The sequence below is a fragment of the Aspergillus eucalypticola genome, assembly GCF_003184535.1.
Source record: "Aspergillus eucalypticola CBS 122712 chromosome Unknown BO83scaffold_43, whole genome shotgun sequence".
NCBI classification, from domain to species: domain Eukaryota; kingdom Fungi; phylum Ascomycota; class Eurotiomycetes; order Eurotiales; family Aspergillaceae; genus Aspergillus; species Aspergillus eucalypticola.
The window spans coordinates 172,872-193,765 of record NW_020290317.1 but is presented as its reverse complement, the minus strand read 5'-3'; the positions used below and the strand labels follow the sequence as shown (position 1 = coordinate 193,765).

Sequence of the window (20,894 nt, the reverse complement as noted above, 5' to 3'; positions counted from 1 at the left end):
TCTTTAATCAACTGACATAAACAAAACTACTATACAAGGCATTGCTAACTTATAACATGACGAGCAAATCTGGCTGCTCACGGGGGGGAATAAGGTAGAAAAGTGCGGCTGAAAAGGACGAAAATCAGTGTTACTTTGCAGTAGAGAAGGTAAGGTCTAACCACAATCGTCTCCATCAAGGGAATGGCGACGCGACATATGTGACAGGTGCTATATTTTCCAAGCCACATAGGACAATATAGTAAGATACAGAGAAGAAAGCAACCGCACTGGACAGAGAATCATGAACAGAATGAACAGAGGCATGAAAGTTCTTCTATTTGCGAGCCAACGGGGTTCGATTCAAATTAGCGGATGCGAACCGAATCGTACGGCGACGGCGGGTGGGTATCGGGCCCTCGACTATCTTAGTAGAAGACATAGGTGGCGGAGCCGGAGAGAACCTCAACCTGTAGGTGAATGATGATCAGCAAAAGATCCCAGCAAAAAAAGAGAGGAGATGAATGCAGGTCACTTACAGTGCAACCGGAGTCGTTGGAGCCAGACTCGGAGTAGAAGGTACCATCCTCGTACTTGCAAGAACCGCTGAGGTTGTCACCCTGGATCTTCACGTTGAAGTCAAGCTTGGTGGTGGTGGTAGGGCTGTTCTGGAACAGAGAAAGCCACTTGCCATCGTTGTAACCGACACCAAGGTTGATAGGAGCCCAGTTGCCGATAGGAGCACTGCCGTTACCCCACTGGCAACCAGTCTCGGTGGAAACACCCTTGGGGTTAACGTAGTACTGAGCGGAAGTAGTCTCATTCTCCCACTTGTAGTAGGTGGCGCCGTTGGGGCAAGTCAGGGGGTGGAGCTCGCTGTTGCCAGCGACAGCGAGAGGGATGGTCTCGGATTCGGTACCTGTATACATGATTAATGACTTTGTTTTGACCCACATGTCGGAAGGGAAGTTCAATGCTTACCAGGGTAGTCGGTACGGCAAACAGCGACCTCCTCGCTCATGGTGTTCTTCACGTGGACACCTCCGACACCCTCAATGCAAAGCTTCTTGGACAGAGACTTGTTGGTAAGGTGGAGCTTGCCGTTCTTGCACTCAATACCACCAACGGACTGGCCGGTAGAACCCTGGGCACTGGGCCACTGGGACTTCTGGTATCCGGCAGGGCAGGCATAGGAGCACATGGCTCCGGAAGTGCAGGAATCACCGGTGACACCGGTAACGATGGTGTCAACAACCTCGTCGACGATGGTCACGTACTGGATACCGGACCAACCGCCAAGGCCAAGGTAGTCGAGGGCAACGGCACCATATTCAGAGGGGAAGGTGTCGCAGTCAAGCTCGCCATCGGGGAACTCCTTGTCCACACCGGTGGCAGAGGAGGAGCTGCTGCTAGAGCTGCTGGCGGAGGAGCTGGAGGAGGCAACGGCGTACGAGCTGCTGGTCTTGGTGCTGCTGGAGCTGTAGCTGGAGCTGGAGCTCGACGAGTGCTGGACGGCGACCTCGATGAACTCAGCAGCAGCCTGGACGGAAGCCGTGGGAGTCGGGCTGGTGGTGCTCGAAGCCACAGTAGAAGAAGAGGACTGGCAAACATCCGCAGGCACGTTGCCAGAGAACTGCAAAGTTCCCTTGCGGATACCAGCGCAGGCCTCCTCATAGGTAATGACCTTGCCGTCGAGAACGAAGGTGGTGACGGTAGGACCGGGCACCGTGACGACCTCGGTGTCGGGGGAGCGCTTGTGGTGATGGCGGTGCTGGTGGTGGTGCTGAGCGGACACCAGGGTACCGGCGGTAGCCAGGGTGAGGGCGACAGTATTGAACTTCATCGTGTCGGTTATTTAATTCGCACGGGGTCGCAAGCTGTTCAGTGTTGCGTCAGAATGTGGATCTAATCTATATAAACCACGGGATCCCATATTAGCATGCGCTCAACCTCCATTGACCACAAGCCGGTCTGTTCGATACTAGGCACTAGCCATGTATGTGCTTGCTTTCTTCACAGCGTAATACAAGAGAACCAAGAGCTGCACTGCTATTGTATGTGCTGGGTGATCCCAGGTGTTTCGGAGAGGTGCACATGATAGGAGACATACCAAATTCACAGCAAGCCAGTCGCGCGCTTCTTGCAAAAAGTCTGTACACGAATCGAAGTCCTCGTGGGGCAGGGGTTGCTAAAAGTCTGGCAGAGACAAAGCAAGTTGCCTAGAATAGAGTATGAGAGTTAAAGAGTGAAAGAGAAGAGAGAAACAGGTTCCCAAAAGAGCGTACGAGAGAGAAGCTAGTTCTCTCAGGTCGGATAGGAAATCTCGCGAAGGAGAGCAGGCGAAGGGCCGAAGATGAAACGCTCTGGGGGGGAAGGGAGGCAAGAAAATGTGGAGGGGGGATCTCGAGGGAGAAAAGGGAAATCGGGAGGGAGATGAAGGAGTAAGTAAAGGTTTAGTTCGCGCCGTGGACCAGGGGGGGGGGGGGGAGGGAGTGGGTGGGCAAGAGGTGATAGACTAGCTTAGTGTGAATGTGGGCAGGAGGGACAAGGAAGGCGTGCGCTGACCTTTTTTTTCCAGGGGGTGAACCAAAGGAACCAAGAAAGAGAGTGTGAGAAAGTAAGTGAGAGGAAGAGAGAGAGGGTGGCACTTGGACTGAATGAGTGGATGGTTAACCAAAAAAGAATAAAATTCACAGGCAGGGAAATAATGGGAATACTAATAAAATAACAAAAATAATCATAATAAATCATTAGGGGGGCCCACAGCCCGAAGGCTCAAGACATCGGGTTGAGTTAGTGTGGGCTATTAGCCTTTTAGCGTTGGAAATTAGCTTGTTACAGTTGTCCGTATCTGTAGTATCTGCGCGGTATTGTCCTCTTCTCCTTTCGGGGGTGGGCAATAATAATCCCTATTTTTGTGTCAAGCTACGGAGTATAAAAAACATTACTGATTGTCGCAGGACGGTAACTCTACTCCCGACGAGAAAAATCAGGGACGGACGGGTATGGAGTACTACTATTATGGGACGAGAGCGCGGGAAAGGGTATAAAAGAATCTATCTACGGGCACGGTTTTGAAAAGGGGCGAGAATACTTCTGTAGTAAGAAAGAGAGAGAGATCACTGACAAAAGGATCTCAGACCCGATTTTTCTTTTCCCTACCGTTGTGATGGTCAGGCGATGGACAGGGGGGCGCGGCACTGGAGAAAGAAGGCCAAGAAACCACCGGGGTTAAAATAAAAAAAAGTCAACATGGACGGCGCAACGTGACTCGTGAGAACCGCTGAGAATTGCAGCTGTGGGTGGAGACAAGTGGATAGAATAGACAGGAACCGCCTGGGCTCTGGACCACTGGACCAGCAAGCCAGCAAGCCAGCAGCCTTGGGGCTTTTCTGGGCCACGGCGGTGATTTTCCCCTTTGAAACCCTTACGTTTTTTTCATCTTCTGCTGGTTCCTCTTTCTTTTTTTGTGTTTTGGGGCCTTCCTGTTCCTGAAAGTGAGCTTGGCGTTTACCGAAATTACTGTGTCTCGCTGGCCACTCATAACCGGCTCTCGGGCACCAGCCGGTGGGCCATCAAACCTTCTCCCCGGTCAGGTACACCAATCATCGGGTCCTGTGCTGCCGAACCATTGCCACAATTTGGCCTACCAGGGAATGTCTCATGTCGGATCTCAATGTTAGCCTGCAGTAGGGGGAGTACTGTAAGTAATATTAGCAGTTTAGCACTCACCTACTACCTACCAGTAGTCCTCGACTGAGTCTGCTCACTGTTCCAGTCGGGTTTGACGGGCGGTAAAGATATTTTCAGCCCCGAAACCATGACCCAGCCTGCTTTGTACTTCCCTCATCAAGTGTTCCATAAATACACCTTTGTTGACTGAATGGAACGGGGCCAGTTCATCAATCAATCAATCAATCAATCTGGCTGACACATCTCCCCGGCGGAGTGCGGGAATTCCCTCCATCTGATTCGGATGTCACCGATTCCCCTCATGTTCGAGCAATTAGGCGAAGTGGCTGCCTAATCTATGATCATATTGTTCTATCCGTTGTTGCGTCGTCAATGTTCTCGTCATATTACCCCGCCTGCGACGACAGACTTACGGAAAGGATACAGGCCATTACTTTCAAACGATTTTCCCGGCCTGGTGCCCACTTTTTATAGTAGTAATAGACAGTGCACATCATGCAGAACAATATTAAGAGTGTCTCTCACTTCCCTACGTACGATCTGGCCTGGAACAGGTGACTTCTCTTACGGCCTGGTTTCCACCGACTAGAGCCCGTTGCGGAGCACGGAGACGTTAATCTCAACTTGCAGAATGACTACCTGAGACCCTGGCTTCGTCTGGACTGGTTGCTCATCCCACATGTCGTCATTTCAATACAAGAAGCCTTTCAGAGATGTTTTCACGATGCCGTTGACTTGATCAGTACTTAGTATTAAGTAGTAAGTAGTTGGTTGTTGGTATATTATTGGCTATTGGTTTTAATTAGAGACAATACCGCCTCTTGAGGAAAGAGGAAGCCGAGCGCTATCCAATACACTACACGTCTCAATTACATAGCATCCTGGAACAACTGTCTATCTACACAATACCACTACTATCAACAACGATGCGGTATTTCGCAGCCTTGTGTTCATTGGTTGTCCGACCACGGGTACATACGCAGGTACAGAGTACACCTGGTCCAAACGGATATCTTCCTGCATCGACGTGGCAAGGTACCCCCGACAAGGCGACGCTACCTGACATGGCTAGGTATCTATCGGTATTATATGCAACAATCGCGGAATCTTTCAATCGAATCTCATTGATAGCGCCCCTCTTGTATTCTTCGCGACTTGACACATGTTTACAATATCTTTGATGGGCTCGGCGTTGGTAGCAGTGTAGCTCAGGCGCCAAAGATCCCACATAGATATCTGCCGAGAAGTATCGGAGGATTTCGAACATCTATCCCCGCCCTACCGGGATTCTCTTCACCACTGATTGACTGGTCGTTAGCTTGACACGCAGATCCCACGATGAATGTGTTGGTTATCTGTTCAAGTGCGACACTCGTTGTTTGGTCCGATTTGGCCTCCTTTAATGATATCTGGCCCTTGCAGGCGATGCCGAGTCGTGTCAGCCTGTACTACGGCCTCTACGGAATCTAGTGTCTCCAAAGTCCCAGGTCTTTTTTTCCATCGGCGTTGCGATAGAGTAACCACCAACCTTGCCGATTCCGCTCCACGCCAGTGATAATTGCCACCGCATATTCTTCGTCTTGAGTTTGCTTAGTATTGATCAGAATTTCGCCAACAGACTGGTCGGGTATGCTGCGATGTTGTCGTGGGTTTTGGAGCTGCGCCCAACAAAACAGCATTGTTGTTGTCGCCCGGCTATTGTACGAGTCCTGCCTGGCCAAGACTGTCATTAAACCTAGCGTCCAACTAATTGGTTGTGGAGGGGATATTCCTACTTACATGGATTCCTTTGCGTTGAGGCACCTCAGGCACCAAACAGTAATACGAGAGAGCAGCCTATGAGACGAAGAAAGCAGGCGAGGATCTCCTGGATTGACACCACCAGCCTCTTTCCAAAGGTCCTTTCAGGCTTTCAGCCCCTCAGCCCCCGGGCCAAGTCTTCTTCCTGGTCATTGCGCCCGCAACCAAGGGGTTCTGGAGTCTGACGGACCCTTTTGCGATAGATTACTATTGGACCCCTGACTGAGACTGCACCGGTAGATACCATAGTGGTAATCATACCGTATGAGCGGTGACAGTGTCTACTAGTACTCCATACTGACCAACCAACTAAATAACTACACTAACCACTCCAACTACTCCCGTATTAAGCCAGTGATGGATCCGCCCCATTCCATCCATGCTTATCGCCGCATAAAGTGAAAAGAGACACAGCGCAAAAAAAGTGAATCTCGTCCGATGGCGTCCTGGTCCAAAAGCTTGGCAACTGGAGACTCCAACCCCCAATGCGGCCAAGACCGACTCATTAGCACCGGTTAACACGGAGCTCACAACAAAAGGGAGAAGCGCGGTAGTGACTGGCTGCTGGTTTGCTTGCGCGGCTTGTATCCGCCGTTTACGTACTCAGTTGATGCTAAGTGCCTGCGAAGAAGCCTATCTATCGGATATGCCTATCAGTTCAACCAATCTGATAGTAGTCATCGCTGCTTCTCCGCAATCTGGATGGGTGAACCGAGGAGGAGATCGGAGCGCTCAATTGAATTAGGTGGAGTGGGTGGTGCGGTGCCTTTCTGCATGTTCAACTGCTCGATAAACAATCACCAGAATTATTTGGCCGCCTATAGTGGGGACAAGAAGCTTTTGGACCTTACATGAGTGATCTTTCTTCCTGAGCCAGTCCGGAGAGTTGGAACGTTCTTGAATGGACAAGTCCACGGGTGAAGCTCAGTCACTACGCCCAACTCGGTATCTCGACGACAGCTCACAACTTATTTCCACGCATCCGCCTCGCCCGTGTCTCCTCCCGTGGACTAATAGTCTCCTCCCACCCGCCATATTGACATTCGACTATTGAATTCTTATATCGAACTAAGCTCCCAACGCATCAGCTATTGACGTGTCCCTGTCCAAAATGTGGTACCAGAGATGATGCTGTATTGGTGTGTTCTACCAATGATTCGCCGACTTGAGGGTCTCTTTTCCCCGATTAGTCACTTGACGTCGGGACTGCAGACGTCTATGGGACGCGCGCTGAACGGAGTAACAGCAAGCAACTAAAGCCGGAACTGTTTCAGGCACCGATGTCTTTGTCCTATCATTGTGCAGCTGTACCTGAGCCATCCCAAGTTCCGTTACTTTCTCCGCTATTCCACTAGATTTAATCCGTCGGAGACAGTTGGAGCAATTGTTCGGTTTCCGCCCCGTCCAGCCGAATTGAATAGTTAGCTTGGAGCAAAGAATATCGCTGCATCCTGTTCACCGGTCAGACGTCACGCACGGTGCCTAATTAATGAATATCGGCAGCCATCTGGAAAATCATTGACTCAAGATTGGGTTCGATACTTGCAACTACTACTACCCCTTAAGTGCAAATAGGGGTTTCCGAGCCTCTCCTGGACGAATGGCTCGGGCTGAGCGCTTGATACCCACAACGTTAGACTAAATGCGAGGCTTGTTCGTTATCTTCTGAATGTCGCTGTGGAGTGGTTGGGACTGTCGACTGTTACTAACAACCAGCAGTTAGGCCAATAGTTGCATCCGTTGCGGGATTGGCCGAATTCACACTAATGAGCCTTCTCCAATCGCATGCTTGAGTGACTCAATGACTGACGTCTCATGTCTTTGTCAATGATGTGTCGGTGTCAGAGCCGGCTCTGTTGTTTCTTTATCCACTTTTTACAGGTCATGAGTTTAGAAGCAAACAACATGGACACATCCCTGCGACAGCCTGACTGGCTCATTGCCTCGTCGCCTTGAATTCTAGGCCTCGATTGCACTATCTTGGCTGTACAGTTGCAACACCAAGCAACCACAAATGAACAATGGCGGCCTTCAATACAAAGTGGTTACTATACAGCATGTGGAATTCTGGAACCCTTGGCAGTCCCACGATGTTCGCGTCCATGGGTACATGCAAGGGACTCTTGAACAACCCGCCTATCGCGGAACCTATCCGGAACTTGGCCCGTGAGAAATTAAGTTTGCCATGCTGCTGGGTACTTGGTTGTCTTTCACAGGTGGCTTGGCGATTGTTCTAATGGGAGACATGAGAGTAGCCGAGTGAATAAAGAATCTCTTGTTTTGACTTGAGCAGAGACTTTATCGGACATTTTGACCATCAAGTCTAGCGAACAATGGCACAGCGTGAATCGAAGTCGACAATCACGGCTTGATGACTCATATCCCTCGCCTTCGACCCCGTGCAGATCCTGTGTTATGATGCAATATGCAAGTCTTCATTTCCTCCGATGCAAGAGACGACTGTGCCTTGGAACGGATAATACCCGGAAGCCTGCGGCCTGGAAGCGAGGCAGATGTGGCAATACCAACCTCTTCATTGGCGTGGGGATTAGATCCGGAACGCGATTGCATGAGCAGCCCATGCTTGCAGATGGACTATCGTGGTATGAAGGCAGATGCGAGGGCTGGATCGCAAAGTGAGTTTGAACCGGGGACGCATCGAAGTCAGTGGCAAGGCAAGGGAGAAGACCGGTACTTTTGCCGACTACAACGCCCAGAACCTTTCCGTTCTTTCGAAAGTGAGCAGCCTATCGCTGTTTGAGATTATCCCAGCCGGACCAATAGCATTGCTCTGTACACTGTTCAGGCAGGAAGCAACTGACGGTTTTGCCATGCTATTCAAAGTCCAAAGTTTACTCTATAGCTGGGTATATCGGCTCCACTGGCCAATACGGCCACTCAAAATTATGACTGTGTTTGGCTCAGACTGTTGAAGGTGAACAACTGACCCAGCAGAGACATGTATTGCAGCATTTCACTCTAATTGGTAGGCAAATCACTCCGTGTGAACGTGACCTAGTCATAGCATTGTCTATCCCCACATAGCCTAGCTATTCGCACTGGATACGCTAATTAAAGAGACATAACCATCTTTGCTCTACTTACTTATATAATATCAGCATTCTATTCATGCAATACAATGCACATCGCCGGTGCCAACTAAACGAAGATCTCCTCTGCCCTTGTCGCGAAGTCGGTGCTCTCACCGATGCTTTCAACCCGCTCCTTCTTTGGCGATTGTTGCACTGGATGCTCACTTACTTTTATGTGAGAGAGAAGCCGACAGTCAGTGAAGAAGTGACGTCCAAATCCCACCATTCGTCTTTCGGACGGTTTGTCCAGTCCTTGTTAATAACTTTGTGAATTTCCGCACTTTTCAAGATTGGTAGTGTGTTGGGCATTGCTTCACCACTTCATGGGGTCACAAAATAACTACAAGACAGATAAGACAGGAATTGTCCAAGCTGAACAGAATAGCAAGGACTGGTCGAAATCTGCTACCATTCAGTTGGTGCATCCAAATCTGCTCTAGTCGGCATTTCCCCATAAAGCCGATATGGTTTGATGTCAATGCTGAATGGTCAAACAGTGAGAAAACTGGCCTAATAGGCTATGAAATGTTATAAGGTTATCTTTCTATGCAGTAAGATGATGAGAGAAGGCATGGGGTTTCTTTAAGATTAGTTGTCTTGTCGACTCAATGTGTAGACCGTCGATATTGAACCCTCGGCATTATTCCTCGATCGCCGAATGCCACTTCGTCAACTGGCGGAGTTGTATGACCATCTCCTCAAGAGTAAATAGTGGTCTGAGAAGTAAATAGGGTACCTGGCCATCAATAAGACGTGCTTAATAGCCTATATCAGCCCCGGTTATATTGTGGTTGGTAGAGAGGATTGACATGTGAATGATTACTTCCCACTATAACTAGTCCCCTTCTACTACTTGGACATGTACCATCGCCGAATCACCAACCACTGCATAAACCCTCAAACCCCAATTCTACCATACCATCTCAATAAATCCTATGTGGAAAAACCACCCATGACGTAAAAGCACATTCCAAAACAAGATCTCCATCACCAACCGAGCATATCCGCGCCTGCATCGCACCGAGGCAGACGCTAAGCCGAAGACTCCGACGGATCGGCGACACAAGCTTGGCGGGAAATCCGACGATAACCTTAAGTTCTGCTTCTTCTTCTTCCTCTCCGCCTTCAAATGACTCCTCTCCCCTCTTGACCACCACCATCCTCCCCCTCCCCCTCACCCCCAGAACAACAAACAGATATATACACAGAATACAATCATGCTCCTTCCGCAGGCAAGACTCTCCGCCTTGCGCGCCCTCCGCGCCACAACAGCACCCCGCTCCAGCATCACCACCACCTCCGCGCTTGCCCGCCTTCTCTCCACCCTCGCCGTCCTCGAACAGCGCGATGGCAAGCTCCAGCCCTCCTCCTTGTCCGCTATCGCTGCGGCTCAGAAGCTCGGTGGTCCCGTGACAGCCTTTGTGGCGGGTGCTGGTGTGAAGGGTACCTCTGCTGCCGAGGCGGCGCAGATTAAGGGTCTGGACAAGGTGTTGGCGGTGGAGAATGACGCTTACGAGAAGGTACTTCAATTGCCTTTCTCCCTTATTGGATAAAGTAAACGGGGAGGGTAAGTGCTGACGAGTCACGGTATAGGGCCTCCCCGAGAACTACGCCCCGTTGCTCGTCGAGAACATCAAGAAGGGAGAATTCACGCACGTCGTGGCTGGCCACTCGGCGTTCGGAAAGAGTCTTCTGCCTCGTGTTGCTGCTCTGTTGGATGTGCAGCAGGTTTCGGATATCACGGGCATCGAGAGTGAAGATAGTATGTCCCTCTTCCCCTTTCCAAATCCCGGGCGTGGGAATTTGCTCCGGTGTCGGAGACACACCATTCATATACAGCAGTATACCAATAAGCTAACTTAACAGCCTTCGTCCGCCCCATCTACGCCGGTAACGCCATCCTGACCGTCCAGTCAACCGACCCCATCAAGATCCTCACCGTCCGCGGCACCTCCTTCCAAGGCGTTGAGACCACCGGGGGCAGCGCCTCCGTCACCGAGGGCGTCGACCCCAACACCCCCGCCCAAACCGAATGGGTGTCCGAGGAGCTCGCCAAGTCTGAGCGTCCGGACCTTGGTACCGCCAGCCGTGTCGTCTCCGGTGGTCGTGGTCTCAAGTCCAAGGAGGAGTTTGACCGCGTTATCGTTCCTCTGGCTGATACATTGGGCGCTGCCATTGGTGCTTCCCGTGCTGCTGTGGACAGTGGCTTCGCGGATAACAGTCTGCAGGTCGGACAGACGGGTAAGAACGTCGCACCGCAGTTGTACCTGTGTGCCGGTATCTCGGGTGCTATTCAGCACTTGGCGGGTATGAAGGATAGTAAGGTCATCGCTGCGATCAACAAGGACCCCGATGCGCCGATCTTCCAGGTTGCCGATGTTGGTCTGGTTGGGGATCTGTTTGAGAAGGTGCCCGAGTTGACGGAGAAGCTGAAGCAGTGATTGATTTATGTTCATGTTTGTGCTTTTGTATGATGTGGGTGGGAGGGTGAGGTGATAGATATACCAATGCCATTATGTATTAATGTTGTACGCCTGTTCAAGCATCGTCTGAACTTCATGGTAAGAACCCAATCTACAAGACACTACGATCAGAACACCAGCACGTCTATACATAACTTTTATTCGACCAAGGGTATTGATTAAGCCCCGATGTATGAACAAGAAGAAAGAAACTAACACGCGCCGCCGGAGTAAAACACAAAAGAGACACCCATTGCTATTCAATACAGCCCGGACATAAACCCAGCAAAAGCAGTTTGTCAATCAAGAAGTCGACTTTCTCTTCTTCTTACCAGCACCAGTCGCCGCCGGCGGAACCGCCACCGCACCATCCTCCAACGCCTTAGCCTTCTGCTTCTGAAGCTTCTCCTTCCTAGCAGCCAGCGACAGCGTCTCCTCATCATCCTGAGCAGCCTTAGCCTTAGCCTTCTTGGTCTTCTTCGGCGCCTCCTCAATCACCTTCTCCTCCTCAGCATCACCAATCTGCTTGCGCTTCTTACCCGCCTCAACAGCAGGAGTCTGCTCCTCCTCCTCAACAACATCCCCATCCTCAACCCACAACTCACTAGCCAACCAAATCGGCATTGCCATCGTATTAGCCCCCTTAATATGCAACGCCTTAATATTCCTCCACCCCTTGGTGACAAACTTCTCCGTCAACCCCTTCACAACAGCCTCCACATTCTCCGCCACCTGCTTAGCCGAGAACTTACTCGACCCAACACGGATCGCCGCCGTCGTAGCAGGCGCCAAATGCACGGGCGCACAGTTCAACGCCTTCTCAATCTCCTTAGCCACAATCGCCGGCGTCGCAAACGCACTCTCCTTATCCCCCTCACCCTCCACCTTCCTAGCATTCCGAACCTTCGGATCCTTCTTCACCTTCTTCCCATCGACCTTCTCAATCTCCGCAATCCGCACCGGAATCGGCCTCTTACTACTCTTGTAGAAAACCTTGCCGAGCGTATTCACCAACCGCATAATAATCCGATCATCAGCCAGGAACACATCATGTTCAGCGAGCAGCTGTCTCCGGCTCTCGAAACTCTTGTACCGATCCTTCAGCTTCGAGTATCCGATTACCCGCTCGATGCGCGATGACAAGTGTGCAGGGAACGACGGGTCCGTGACGATGTTCTTCACGCTGCGCTGGGGGTCCGCGGTAATGAGACAGATGCTGAGAGAGGGAGAGGCGTTCAGGCTGTGCGGAATCGGAATCTTGCCTGGCTTCAGACGGTTCTTGTCCACGATGTGCTTCTTCGTTGTCAAGACCAGCCAGATCGCTTCGTTGTGCAGGGCGCTGCCTTCTTCCGCGTCGCTGTCGTCGTTGTCGCCGATAAGCGTCTTCTTCGTGGCCGTCTTTTCTTTCTCATCTTGCTTGGTCGCGATGTGTTTGAGTAGGGCCGTGGAGGCGCGGGAGACCTGTTTTAAAATATATTAGTATTATTTTTAATAGAGATAAATTGTGGATGTATGTAATGAGGAATATAGTTATGGTATGCAGTGCATGCATGAGAATTGGGGGAAGGAGGCATACCTGAGTCTTCTCCAACTGGTAGGGTGATCCCGAAGTCACCTTCGTCGTTAGCGCCGTCGAAGACACCATTGTTGCGATATGCTGGGGGGAAGTTGATGCAAGTGCAAATGTCGCGATGGGTCTCGATCTCGGGGATATTTTTCTATCATTAAAAAAAAAATTCATGGGAAGGCGGTCGCTCGTTCTGCCGGCTTGGCGGCGTGCTTAGTCATGACCATCATCGAAATCGGTCATGTGATCGATTGATGTGTTAGTTATAAACTATCATTTGTCTGTAACTATGAAATTATTCAAATGAATAAACGCTTTAATTCAATCTAGAAGTAGTATCTACCATTTAAAGCATAAGCTACCGGATATCAAGTTATACACAATGCCAAATCGTAATCATTACCCACCCACTCTGCGCACAATGCACCCTACAACTCCGCCAACAACTCGCCCATCGAAATCGGTTTTCTGACTGCATTTGAAAACCCATCATGGTACGTCACCCAGACGCGTCTGCCCGCCTTCAACGTCTCATTCTGCTTCGCCGTCTCGGGCGCCTCATCTGACGGCGGTGGTGTGGGCTCCTTGATGACTCTGCCGAAGAAGTCGCGCTTCACGTTCAGCCCGTGTGCGGTCTTCTTCTTCGCATCGCCATCATCCCTAGATTGTCCATCGGCGGTCTTGCCGGAGGACTTTTTGCCGATATTGGATGTCGTTAGTGTTTCCGATTGCTTGCGGATGTTCTCTTTGCGGTATTCTTGGTCTAGGACTTGGCGGATCGCGTAGCGGACGGGGGCGGAGCCGCTGGCGGTGGGGGTGGATTTGGTTTTGGAGAATGTGATGAGGGTGTCGAGGGGTCTGTGAAGGTGTTAGTACGGATTATATAGGATTATAGGGAGAGGAAGAATGGGGAGCATACGGTTCCATCCGATAGGCCCATCCTCCGTGGGCTCCGGCGTTCTCGATGCGCACTTTCTCGAATCGTACGCCTAGACCGGCCATCACGCGGACGGCGGCTTGGATGAGCGTGCGTTCACTCTCTTTGCGCACGCTGGCTACGCTGCGCTGCTCGCCGCTGCCGCGAACTACGACTGGTTTCACGTCCGGGGAGAGCATTCGGACGAGGTTCGGGATGAGGTCGATGACTAGGGAGTCGGTGGAGCGGAAGAGGCGGGATAAGGGGGCTGAGAATGCGGACTGAAATTCTGTGAGGATGGCTCGGTTCTGTTTCTGCGCTTCGTAGGCGGCAAAGTCTGCTCGGGGACCTGAAAATGGGTGTTCCTCTTCTTCGTCGTCGACTTCCCGGGGTTTGGCTTTGCCTTGAGCCGTGGCGAAAAGGTGGTGGAATGCTACGACGGATTGGCTGAGGTAGGCGCTCAGCTCCCAGTCTTGTGCGGTGTAGACCTTGGATGACATGGTGTCGTGGAAGTGTAACCAGTCGTAGGCTGCGTTGGGTTTGGAGAGGAAGGTGTCGTCTTGGTAGCTTTGCAGTGGGTAGGATGCAAAGCACTCTGCCACGGCGCGGTCGTGCTCGCCGCTAGCATCGACCATTTCACGTAGTCGTTCGATGGCATGGCGTTTCCGGAGGTCAGCGACACCTACTGGTACTTTGTCCTCGGAATTGGAAAAGGGATCGCGGAAAGAGTCGACGCCAACAGGTGCATCTGTGAAGCCGGCGCCTTCGGTGAAGACTCGCTCGATGAGATCGCGCACACCACCGCGGTTTAGGCCTTTGAAGAAGGCACTGCCGCTATTGTTGGCGCTGAGAACCTTTTGCTCCAGCCAGCTTCGTGTCAGTCGTAGAGTAGATGGACATTCGTTTCTTAGCTTATGCGCCACCCATTCTGCTGCAACGAGCACACTGCGGATGTCGCCCTCCGCTGTTCCGCTGCTCTTGACGCCTCCTTGTTTGCGCCGAGCAAGGCCCCAGGAGGCTTCACAGAGCCGTCGGACGCCATCATTATCGGATGGAATGCCTTCGACGGTGAAAATCCGCTTCATGCGCGTGACGACATTCTCCAACGGCGCTTGGCGGACATGGATGATCTCCGCAACCGAGGCCGCACGTAGTGGTCGTAGACTAGGATGGTAGACATCGTTGCAGACCATGATCAGCGGCCGTAAGAATCGGAAGTTGTCGCCCTTCTTTTTCCTGCCTTTGGTCTGCTCAGTGGCCCCTGACGAATTCTTCTGGTCCAGCAGGACGAGATCAATCAAGGCTTTCATGAAACCACCCTCACCACCGCCTCCAGATCCGCTGACGACGCCGTCTACTTCGTCGACGACGACACAAACAGGCCGTCCTGCCTTGCGTACCTTTTCCTCACCAACCTCCACGTTCATGCCCTTGACGTTCTCTGTGCCCAGGGAATCGCGAATCCTACCTTTTACCACATCCTTGCTTCGATCATCACTCGCGTTGATTTCTAGCACTTCGTAACCTGCCTGTCGAGCACATACATGTGCTAGTGTAGTCTTTCCTAGACCTGGCGGGCCGCATAGCAGTAGAACCTTTCGATGCGCCCGTTCCTCTTCGTCTTTGCCGTTGGACGGTTTCTTTGCCTTCGCCCTGGCGATGTTTGGAAAGACGATAGGTTCCCAGGCTTTCAGCCACCGCAGGACAGATCGATGTGTGCGCTCGTCTCCAATCAATTCAGTGAACTTCCGTGCGCGGTACTTCTCAGTCCACATGGCTGCAGCTAGCTTTGCGCTCTTCTGGTCGTGGATCGGGGCTTCAATAGACGGCTGTACCACTGGGGCAGGTCGTGTCTCGGCCGGGGAAGCCGCCGGCTCATTCGCTGCTTCATCGAGAAGCTTGTGGATATCGATACCGTAGTAGCTCTTCTGAGCCCTTCCGGGTGCTGTAACGGAGCGACCAGCAACAAGTCTTTCGTAGCTGACACGGGGTGCGGGTCTCTTCAATGAAACGTGGTGTGTCTTGCCCGCGCAGGTTTTTATCTGTATTGATCGGTATGGCCTTCGCGAGGGAAGCGACGTGATTGTGCTCGGTTCCGGAACGGGAGTGGGATCAAGGTCTGGCGCAGTAGATGCTGGCTTCGGAGTCGATTCCGTTGGCAGTTGAGATGGCCTCGGGATTTCAGGTAGTTCAACAGGCGGCTGTTGAATAATGTTCTCCTGCACCTGAAACTCGCTCCTTAGTTGCGCATCGTTGAAAGCATCCCAGTCATCATCATCGTCCGCTTCATCCAAGAACCCGCCCATAATCTTCTGCCGCTTGGGCTCTTCACTTTGCGGTTGTTCTTCATTCTTTCTCTTCTGCGACTCCGGCGACGGAGCGCTCGACGAGAAGGGAGCGGGGGATGCAATGAGGGGCATCTTGATAGTAGGTGGAGAAGATGGTAATAAGGCGAGTGTTCGAATAGGTGAGTAGATGTTCTTCCGCTTAGAAGTTCGTGTCGGAGTATCTGATCCCAATCAGTTGATATACTCAACACTCGGGATCGTCGAGTCTACCAGGTCTTATATCCTCGTCACTGCGGAAGACATCAGATAGATTCCACGACCGGTGCTGAATAACTATTCCTTTGCGCGTATTATCTTCCCGTTGGAAGTGCAATGCCTCGAGCTCGTCGGAGAAGGTATCGGAGGGGGGTTCGGGAGGGTCTCCCTCGGAGTGAAGATGGATGGCCGGATCGAAGGAGGGAGGGATGGACGGGGGCGACGTCGTCATCAAAGCGAGTCTGCGATTATTTGAAATGATAGTATGTATTATGGAGTGTCGACTCCGTCCCGAATCGATATTGTCGAGTGGGCTGATTGATGCAATGATAGATTGATGGAGTGGATTTGCGACGCGTGCGACGCGCCGCGGACGCGCTAGTCCCGATTAATTAATGGCCCTTAGTAGCCTAGTGGGTGTGCGGACCCTAGATCTATACAAATTGAATAAAATGAGAATCTAGATAATTGGAAGTGCAAATGAAAGATTTATAAATTAGGAATTAAGGGATAAAACAGCTGATTAGGTTTGTAATAACACAAGCATCAATCTTTCCTAGTTGTATAACAAGAAGTCCATCAAAGCAGCTTTTACCCAACTCCGACGCCATCATCATAGCACAAACCCAGCCAAAAATCAAAGTCTATAGAAAGCACATGCATATCCTCGTTATGGTCGACGTTCTCCTTCCTCCCTATCCATGTTGTATGCCCAGCACCCAACTGCGGATATGCCATCATTTCAATGACAGGTATGTAGCGAGAGTTGTGTAGTTGGTGGACGGGGCACGGCTCTTTTCTTTGGCAGGCTTAGGCGAGGTAGGCTTAGGTGGAGATGACTTGATCTCCTCCTTCTTCTCTTTGCTAGATAGCCACTTCTTGCTCGTGGCTTTGAGGTCTTTCAAGGTTGATGCGGTGGAGGAGACGCTGTAGCTGGACGAAGCGTCGTCGAGGGTGGAGGTAGATTTGACTGATTCAGGCATGGCTTCGGATGTGCTTCTGAATTTCTTAGGAAAGAAGTGGATGGTTCTGTTGGTAGTACTGTTCGGCAGTCTGGATGGATGTATAGTTCAGTTGAAGTACTAGTGGTTGCATAAGGAGTCAAGTAGGACAGTAATTGATGAGTATGAGCAGTCACAAATTATCTAGAAGGTTCTTTGGTAGTTGAGATCTGAAGTATACGAAGCAAGGCTGCCAGGCGGCTTCCACGGTCCTTATATACTGATGCATTCGTCCATTCCGTGATGATGGATTTAGTCCGAAGCCCACGGAGTAAAATTCACGACGACCCACCCTGACGTCTGAGGAAATGATCGAGGCTTAGCAATCGGACAACATCCTACATAGTCAGATGCTTAGTTTAGACTGCAACTTATCCTGGTGAACCATGAGCGCAAGTCATTGCTCGGTGTGGCCCACCCATGATGCGGTAGGCCGCATACCAAGGAGCGAAGGGCGTGTGGTTGGGTGTCAACACGAGGCGCTAACCCAGTGCGGTGGCCGCCATTGGGAACGCCGCTCTCTGACTCGAGAAGAAATGGAGGTCAAGATCTGCCTGATATTGTTGAAAAATGGGTGACCACGCCCTTTGACTTGCATGAGAGTGGGATGTGGCCCGGAATGCGGTCTAGGGCAATCGGTCGGGGTACTAAAACAGCATGGTCGGACTGGTCTCGATGTGGCTTTGGGGTAAATAAGCCTTAGTAGACGTTGTTAAGGCGCGCCGAGCCTGCGATGAGTCAATGCCTAAGGTTGTAGTTACCGCGTGTGACCTAAACAGACAAAGCCACTGCCTTGAGCAGGCAGAATCTGACCCATGCTCTATGATAGTCAAGATTATATCAGCTATGGCTAAAGTGAAGTCTAGAATGCTGCCTGAAGTCGAGGGCCGTAAGAGATGTTGCTATTCCGACTCCGATGCACGAGACTTCAACTCCGAAACTAGTTTTATTCCGAGCCAATGAGACCCCGAGCCCTAGCAATCACTGCAGAGAATTCCATCTTGTTCAGCTTCGGACTACTTTTGGGGATGACTCCATTTATTTCAAAGTGTATGGCCAATTGCTTAAGCCCCTTTTCGAGAATGAGTCGTTCAGATTGTTAAAGAAAATTTACAATATTCCGCATGCAGACGAGCTTGCCACGATGCTTCATCCCCATGATTCCTTGTGCTTGCCGCCCTCGTCTATCGCCAATCTCTTCGAAGTCGCATCATATTCTGTTGAAGCCTCTGTGGATAGAAGTTGGCGATCTTCTAGTCCCTTGCCTCTCCTTTGTCTTGGATGTTATATAGGCCTTTCACTAAAGCACTTACCACTATATGATCGTCCACAGTCCCTTTGACCCTCCGAGCTGGAGGCTTTGAAGCAATAAGTGTGGGGGAAATCACGCTGATATCTGTTCCGAATAGTCCTAGATCAAGTGTGTTATCTAGCTAAATTTTCCTAGGAGTGCCTTCAGGAGAGCATACAGAAGCAGGGAGGTTCACTTTGAAAAAGCAGAGCTACTCCATCCTAATTATTTTCATATACAAGATCCGCTGCTGGACTGGCAGCCTCAGTTTTAGGCGAACCTCCCTGCTTCTGTATGCTCTCCTGAAGGCACTCCTAGGAAAATTTAGCTAGATAACACACTTGATCTGGGACTATTCGGAACAGATATCAGCGTGGTTTGCCCCATACTTACTGCTTCAAGGCCTCCAGCCGGACTGCACCGGCTGTCATCTTCCACCATACCTGTTTCTTCCAAAGGATCTTCCATTGCTATGTTGTTTCTCTTTGCCGATGGATAAGTCTCGTTGGGAGTCAGTACCGTTTCCAGTTACTCCATCTGAATAGTGTATATACCCATAAGTTGGTTCCCATTCCGGAATCACATATTCAATTACACGTTGAGGTAGTAGAAGTTCTTCTTCGATGTCTTGGTAAAAATTGATTAGTACTGTTCTTCTTCGAGATGACCTCTGAATGCGCAAAATTGGTTCTGTAGCACTCGCGTGTCTATTGAGGCTAAGAACCCGTAACTAGAGCTGTTCCTCAACGACTTCAACCGTCAAAGGCCCCATATCGATGATCCCCCTGTTTGAATTATCCAAAAGCCCGTTGACTTGCTCTATTGGCTCGATTGTGGCCTATAGAGCTACAGAAACATGAGAGACAGGGGAATAGCCGATAGTTCCAACGCAATCTTACATAGTCAGTACATATCTCAGCACAATGAAAGTTAAGATATTATACTCTCCTAAATCCCGATATCCTCGGAAGCTGTTTTAAATTTCAAAGACTTTTTTTTATTGTTAGGTTTCATTGTCTGTTATCATTGTTTTCACTAGTTTTTCCTTCTGTAAGAAGTATCTTAGATTCAGTAACCGCTTGCTGTGCAAGGAAGAGCACTTAATGGTTGTTGTTACTCTGTCATGACCGAGTGCGGACGCCCTCCTTAATATTATTTAGCATCTGAAAGTATGCCGGATAAATATTCGCTTGTTACTAGATGGTAGTTATGAGTGCTTAGATAGAGAAAGAGCGGTTTCCAGTTGCCTAGTTTCTTCTATGCCGGATAGAAAGTCGAATAGGCTGTATCAGAAAAGTTGTTGACTGCGCGCAATTAAACTCGATTTGTAAGCCTGCTGATCTGCTTCTTAAGGTACGTGATGGCTCAATGTCAACTTCTCTGCGTCGTTGCGTTTTCCATGTCAGAAAGTCCGTTTGGAGTAACGGCCTTCAAGTTATAAATAACCGTTCTGGGGTAGCTTTATGTTGCTCTTCCGATATCGAAAACCCCCCGGCCCCCTTTTGATAGGATACCTCTCTCATCGGCTTCCTCCTGTCCATGATATATAATAGTCCTTTAATAAGAACAGCTATAACCATTTGGTCTTATGGTCTGCTTTATCCTGCGATTGTCGTCCTTTCCTTTTAGTCGCGACAAACCTGCCATCCATATGGCACTTTGCATCGTACGTAGGTACAGATCGTTGTCAGATGGTGTCTGGACTTCTTATTTATCGGGGCAATGCAAGTTGTCATACGCAGCCTGCCATTTTGGGACTAAATTGCTGATGACATGATGCGGTAGCAACAACTCGCCTAATCATCGTAAGATGGGCCCTAATGTGGCCAGTGGACTGACAAAAGTGTTTTCTGTTTTCTTTTTCAACGCCTTTATCCCAGTAGGCTGCATGAAAGAGGCCCTTTAGTAAGGACCAATGCGGACTTTCGGGCGGTAATATGCCCATCACCGTATTTTTGTGTCAATAATGTCCCTTGTGTATCCCCTAGTAGTAGGATATGCACTCGTATTGCGTTCATTCAGACGCCTCTTCTATACGTGGAACAAAATCAGTAAGCTCTTCCCGCCTTTGGCTATAGACATGCGAGCGGCAAAGAGATTGAAATAAAGGGCGGCTCAAAATGAGGCTCCGGCCAGGCTGTAACGGCTTGCTTTCCAGATTGGGAAAGACAACCCTAAGAAACGTTCATTTGAAGGATACGAACGCCAGATCAGGCACCAGGCACCGGGGAGTGTTCTAGGGCTCTGAAATGTGTGGGATCGGAAGCTATGTTTGAAGAGAGGCAAATTAGGAAGACGGTGGCGAAGGGTCGGAGAGTGTAGCTACATAGCAGGCGAAGGGTCCGTTGAAGTGTCTATGTACGTGGATATTCCCGTCCGCAGTGCACAGAGCGCATAAATTGAGTAACAAGGGTAAGAAGAAAGTCTCTGGGTGGTGTAGTCTTACTGAATGATAGAGGGCTGATTCACATAAAAATCCAAGTGCAGATGCAGATCTATACTAAGACCTGGCTCGCCAGAGTCTGATCGACCAGGATATTGGTTATTAGT

General features: G+C 50.4%; 5 protein-coding genes across 5 annotated transcripts; 2 read left to right on the top strand and 3 right to left on the bottom strand.

The window, feature by feature from the left end:
* Nucleotides 1-407: 407 nt before the first annotated feature.
* On the bottom strand, nt 408-1,822 carry sun1 (SUN family protein UTH1; the record flags this gene model as incomplete). Its single annotated transcript, XM_025528018.1, has 3 exons — nt 408-449; nt 519-898; nt 961-1,822. The coding sequence occupies 3 exons, from the start codon at nt 1,820-1,822 to the stop codon at nt 408-410; spliced, it is 1,284 nt and encodes a 427-aa protein (XP_025382519.1).
* Nucleotides 1,823-7,803: 5,981 nt separating this feature from the next.
* BO83DRAFT_186568 (uncharacterized protein) lies at nt 7,804-8,417 on the top strand. The gene has a single exon (XM_025526512.1). It carries the CDS (start codon nt 7,898-7,900, stop codon nt 8,231-8,233), a length of 336 nt encoding a protein of 111 aa, XP_025382518.1. The 5' UTR covers nt 7,804-7,897; the 3' UTR covers nt 8,234-8,417.
* Nucleotides 8,418-9,781: 1,364 nt separating this feature from the next.
* BO83DRAFT_372324 (electron transfer flavoprotein subunit alpha/FixB family protein) lies at nt 9,782-11,149 on the top strand (the record flags this gene model as incomplete). The annotated part of the gene is made up of 3 exons (XM_025529977.1): nt 9,782-10,084; nt 10,158-10,326; nt 10,431-11,149. The coding sequence occupies 3 exons, from the start codon at nt 9,782-9,784 to the stop codon at nt 11,003-11,005; spliced, it is 1,047 nt and encodes a 348-aa protein (XP_025382517.1). The 3' UTR covers nt 11,006-11,149.
* A 28-nt stretch (nt 11,150-11,177) lies between these two features.
* BO83DRAFT_383265 (uncharacterized protein) lies at nt 11,178-12,716 on the bottom strand. The gene is made up of 2 exons (XM_025532434.1): nt 12,603-12,716; nt 11,178-12,487 (listed from the first exon to the last, which is right to left on the bottom strand). Exons 1-2 carry the CDS (start codon nt 12,669-12,671, stop codon nt 11,330-11,332), a joined length of 1,227 nt encoding a protein of 408 aa, XP_025382516.1. The 5' UTR covers nt 12,672-12,716; the 3' UTR covers nt 11,178-11,329.
* A 238-nt stretch (nt 12,717-12,954) lies between these two features.
* On the bottom strand, nt 12,955-16,343 carry BO83DRAFT_421552 (putative sister chromatid cohesion factor (Chl12)). Its single transcript, XM_025535000.1, has 2 exons — nt 13,513-16,343; nt 12,955-13,451 (listed from the first exon to the last, which is right to left on the bottom strand). The coding sequence occupies exons 1-2, from the start codon at nt 15,927-15,929 to the stop codon at nt 13,022-13,024; spliced, it is 2,847 nt and encodes a 948-aa protein (XP_025382515.1). The 5' UTR covers nt 15,930-16,343; the 3' UTR covers nt 12,955-13,021.
* Nucleotides 16,344-20,894: the final 4,551 nt, after the last annotated feature.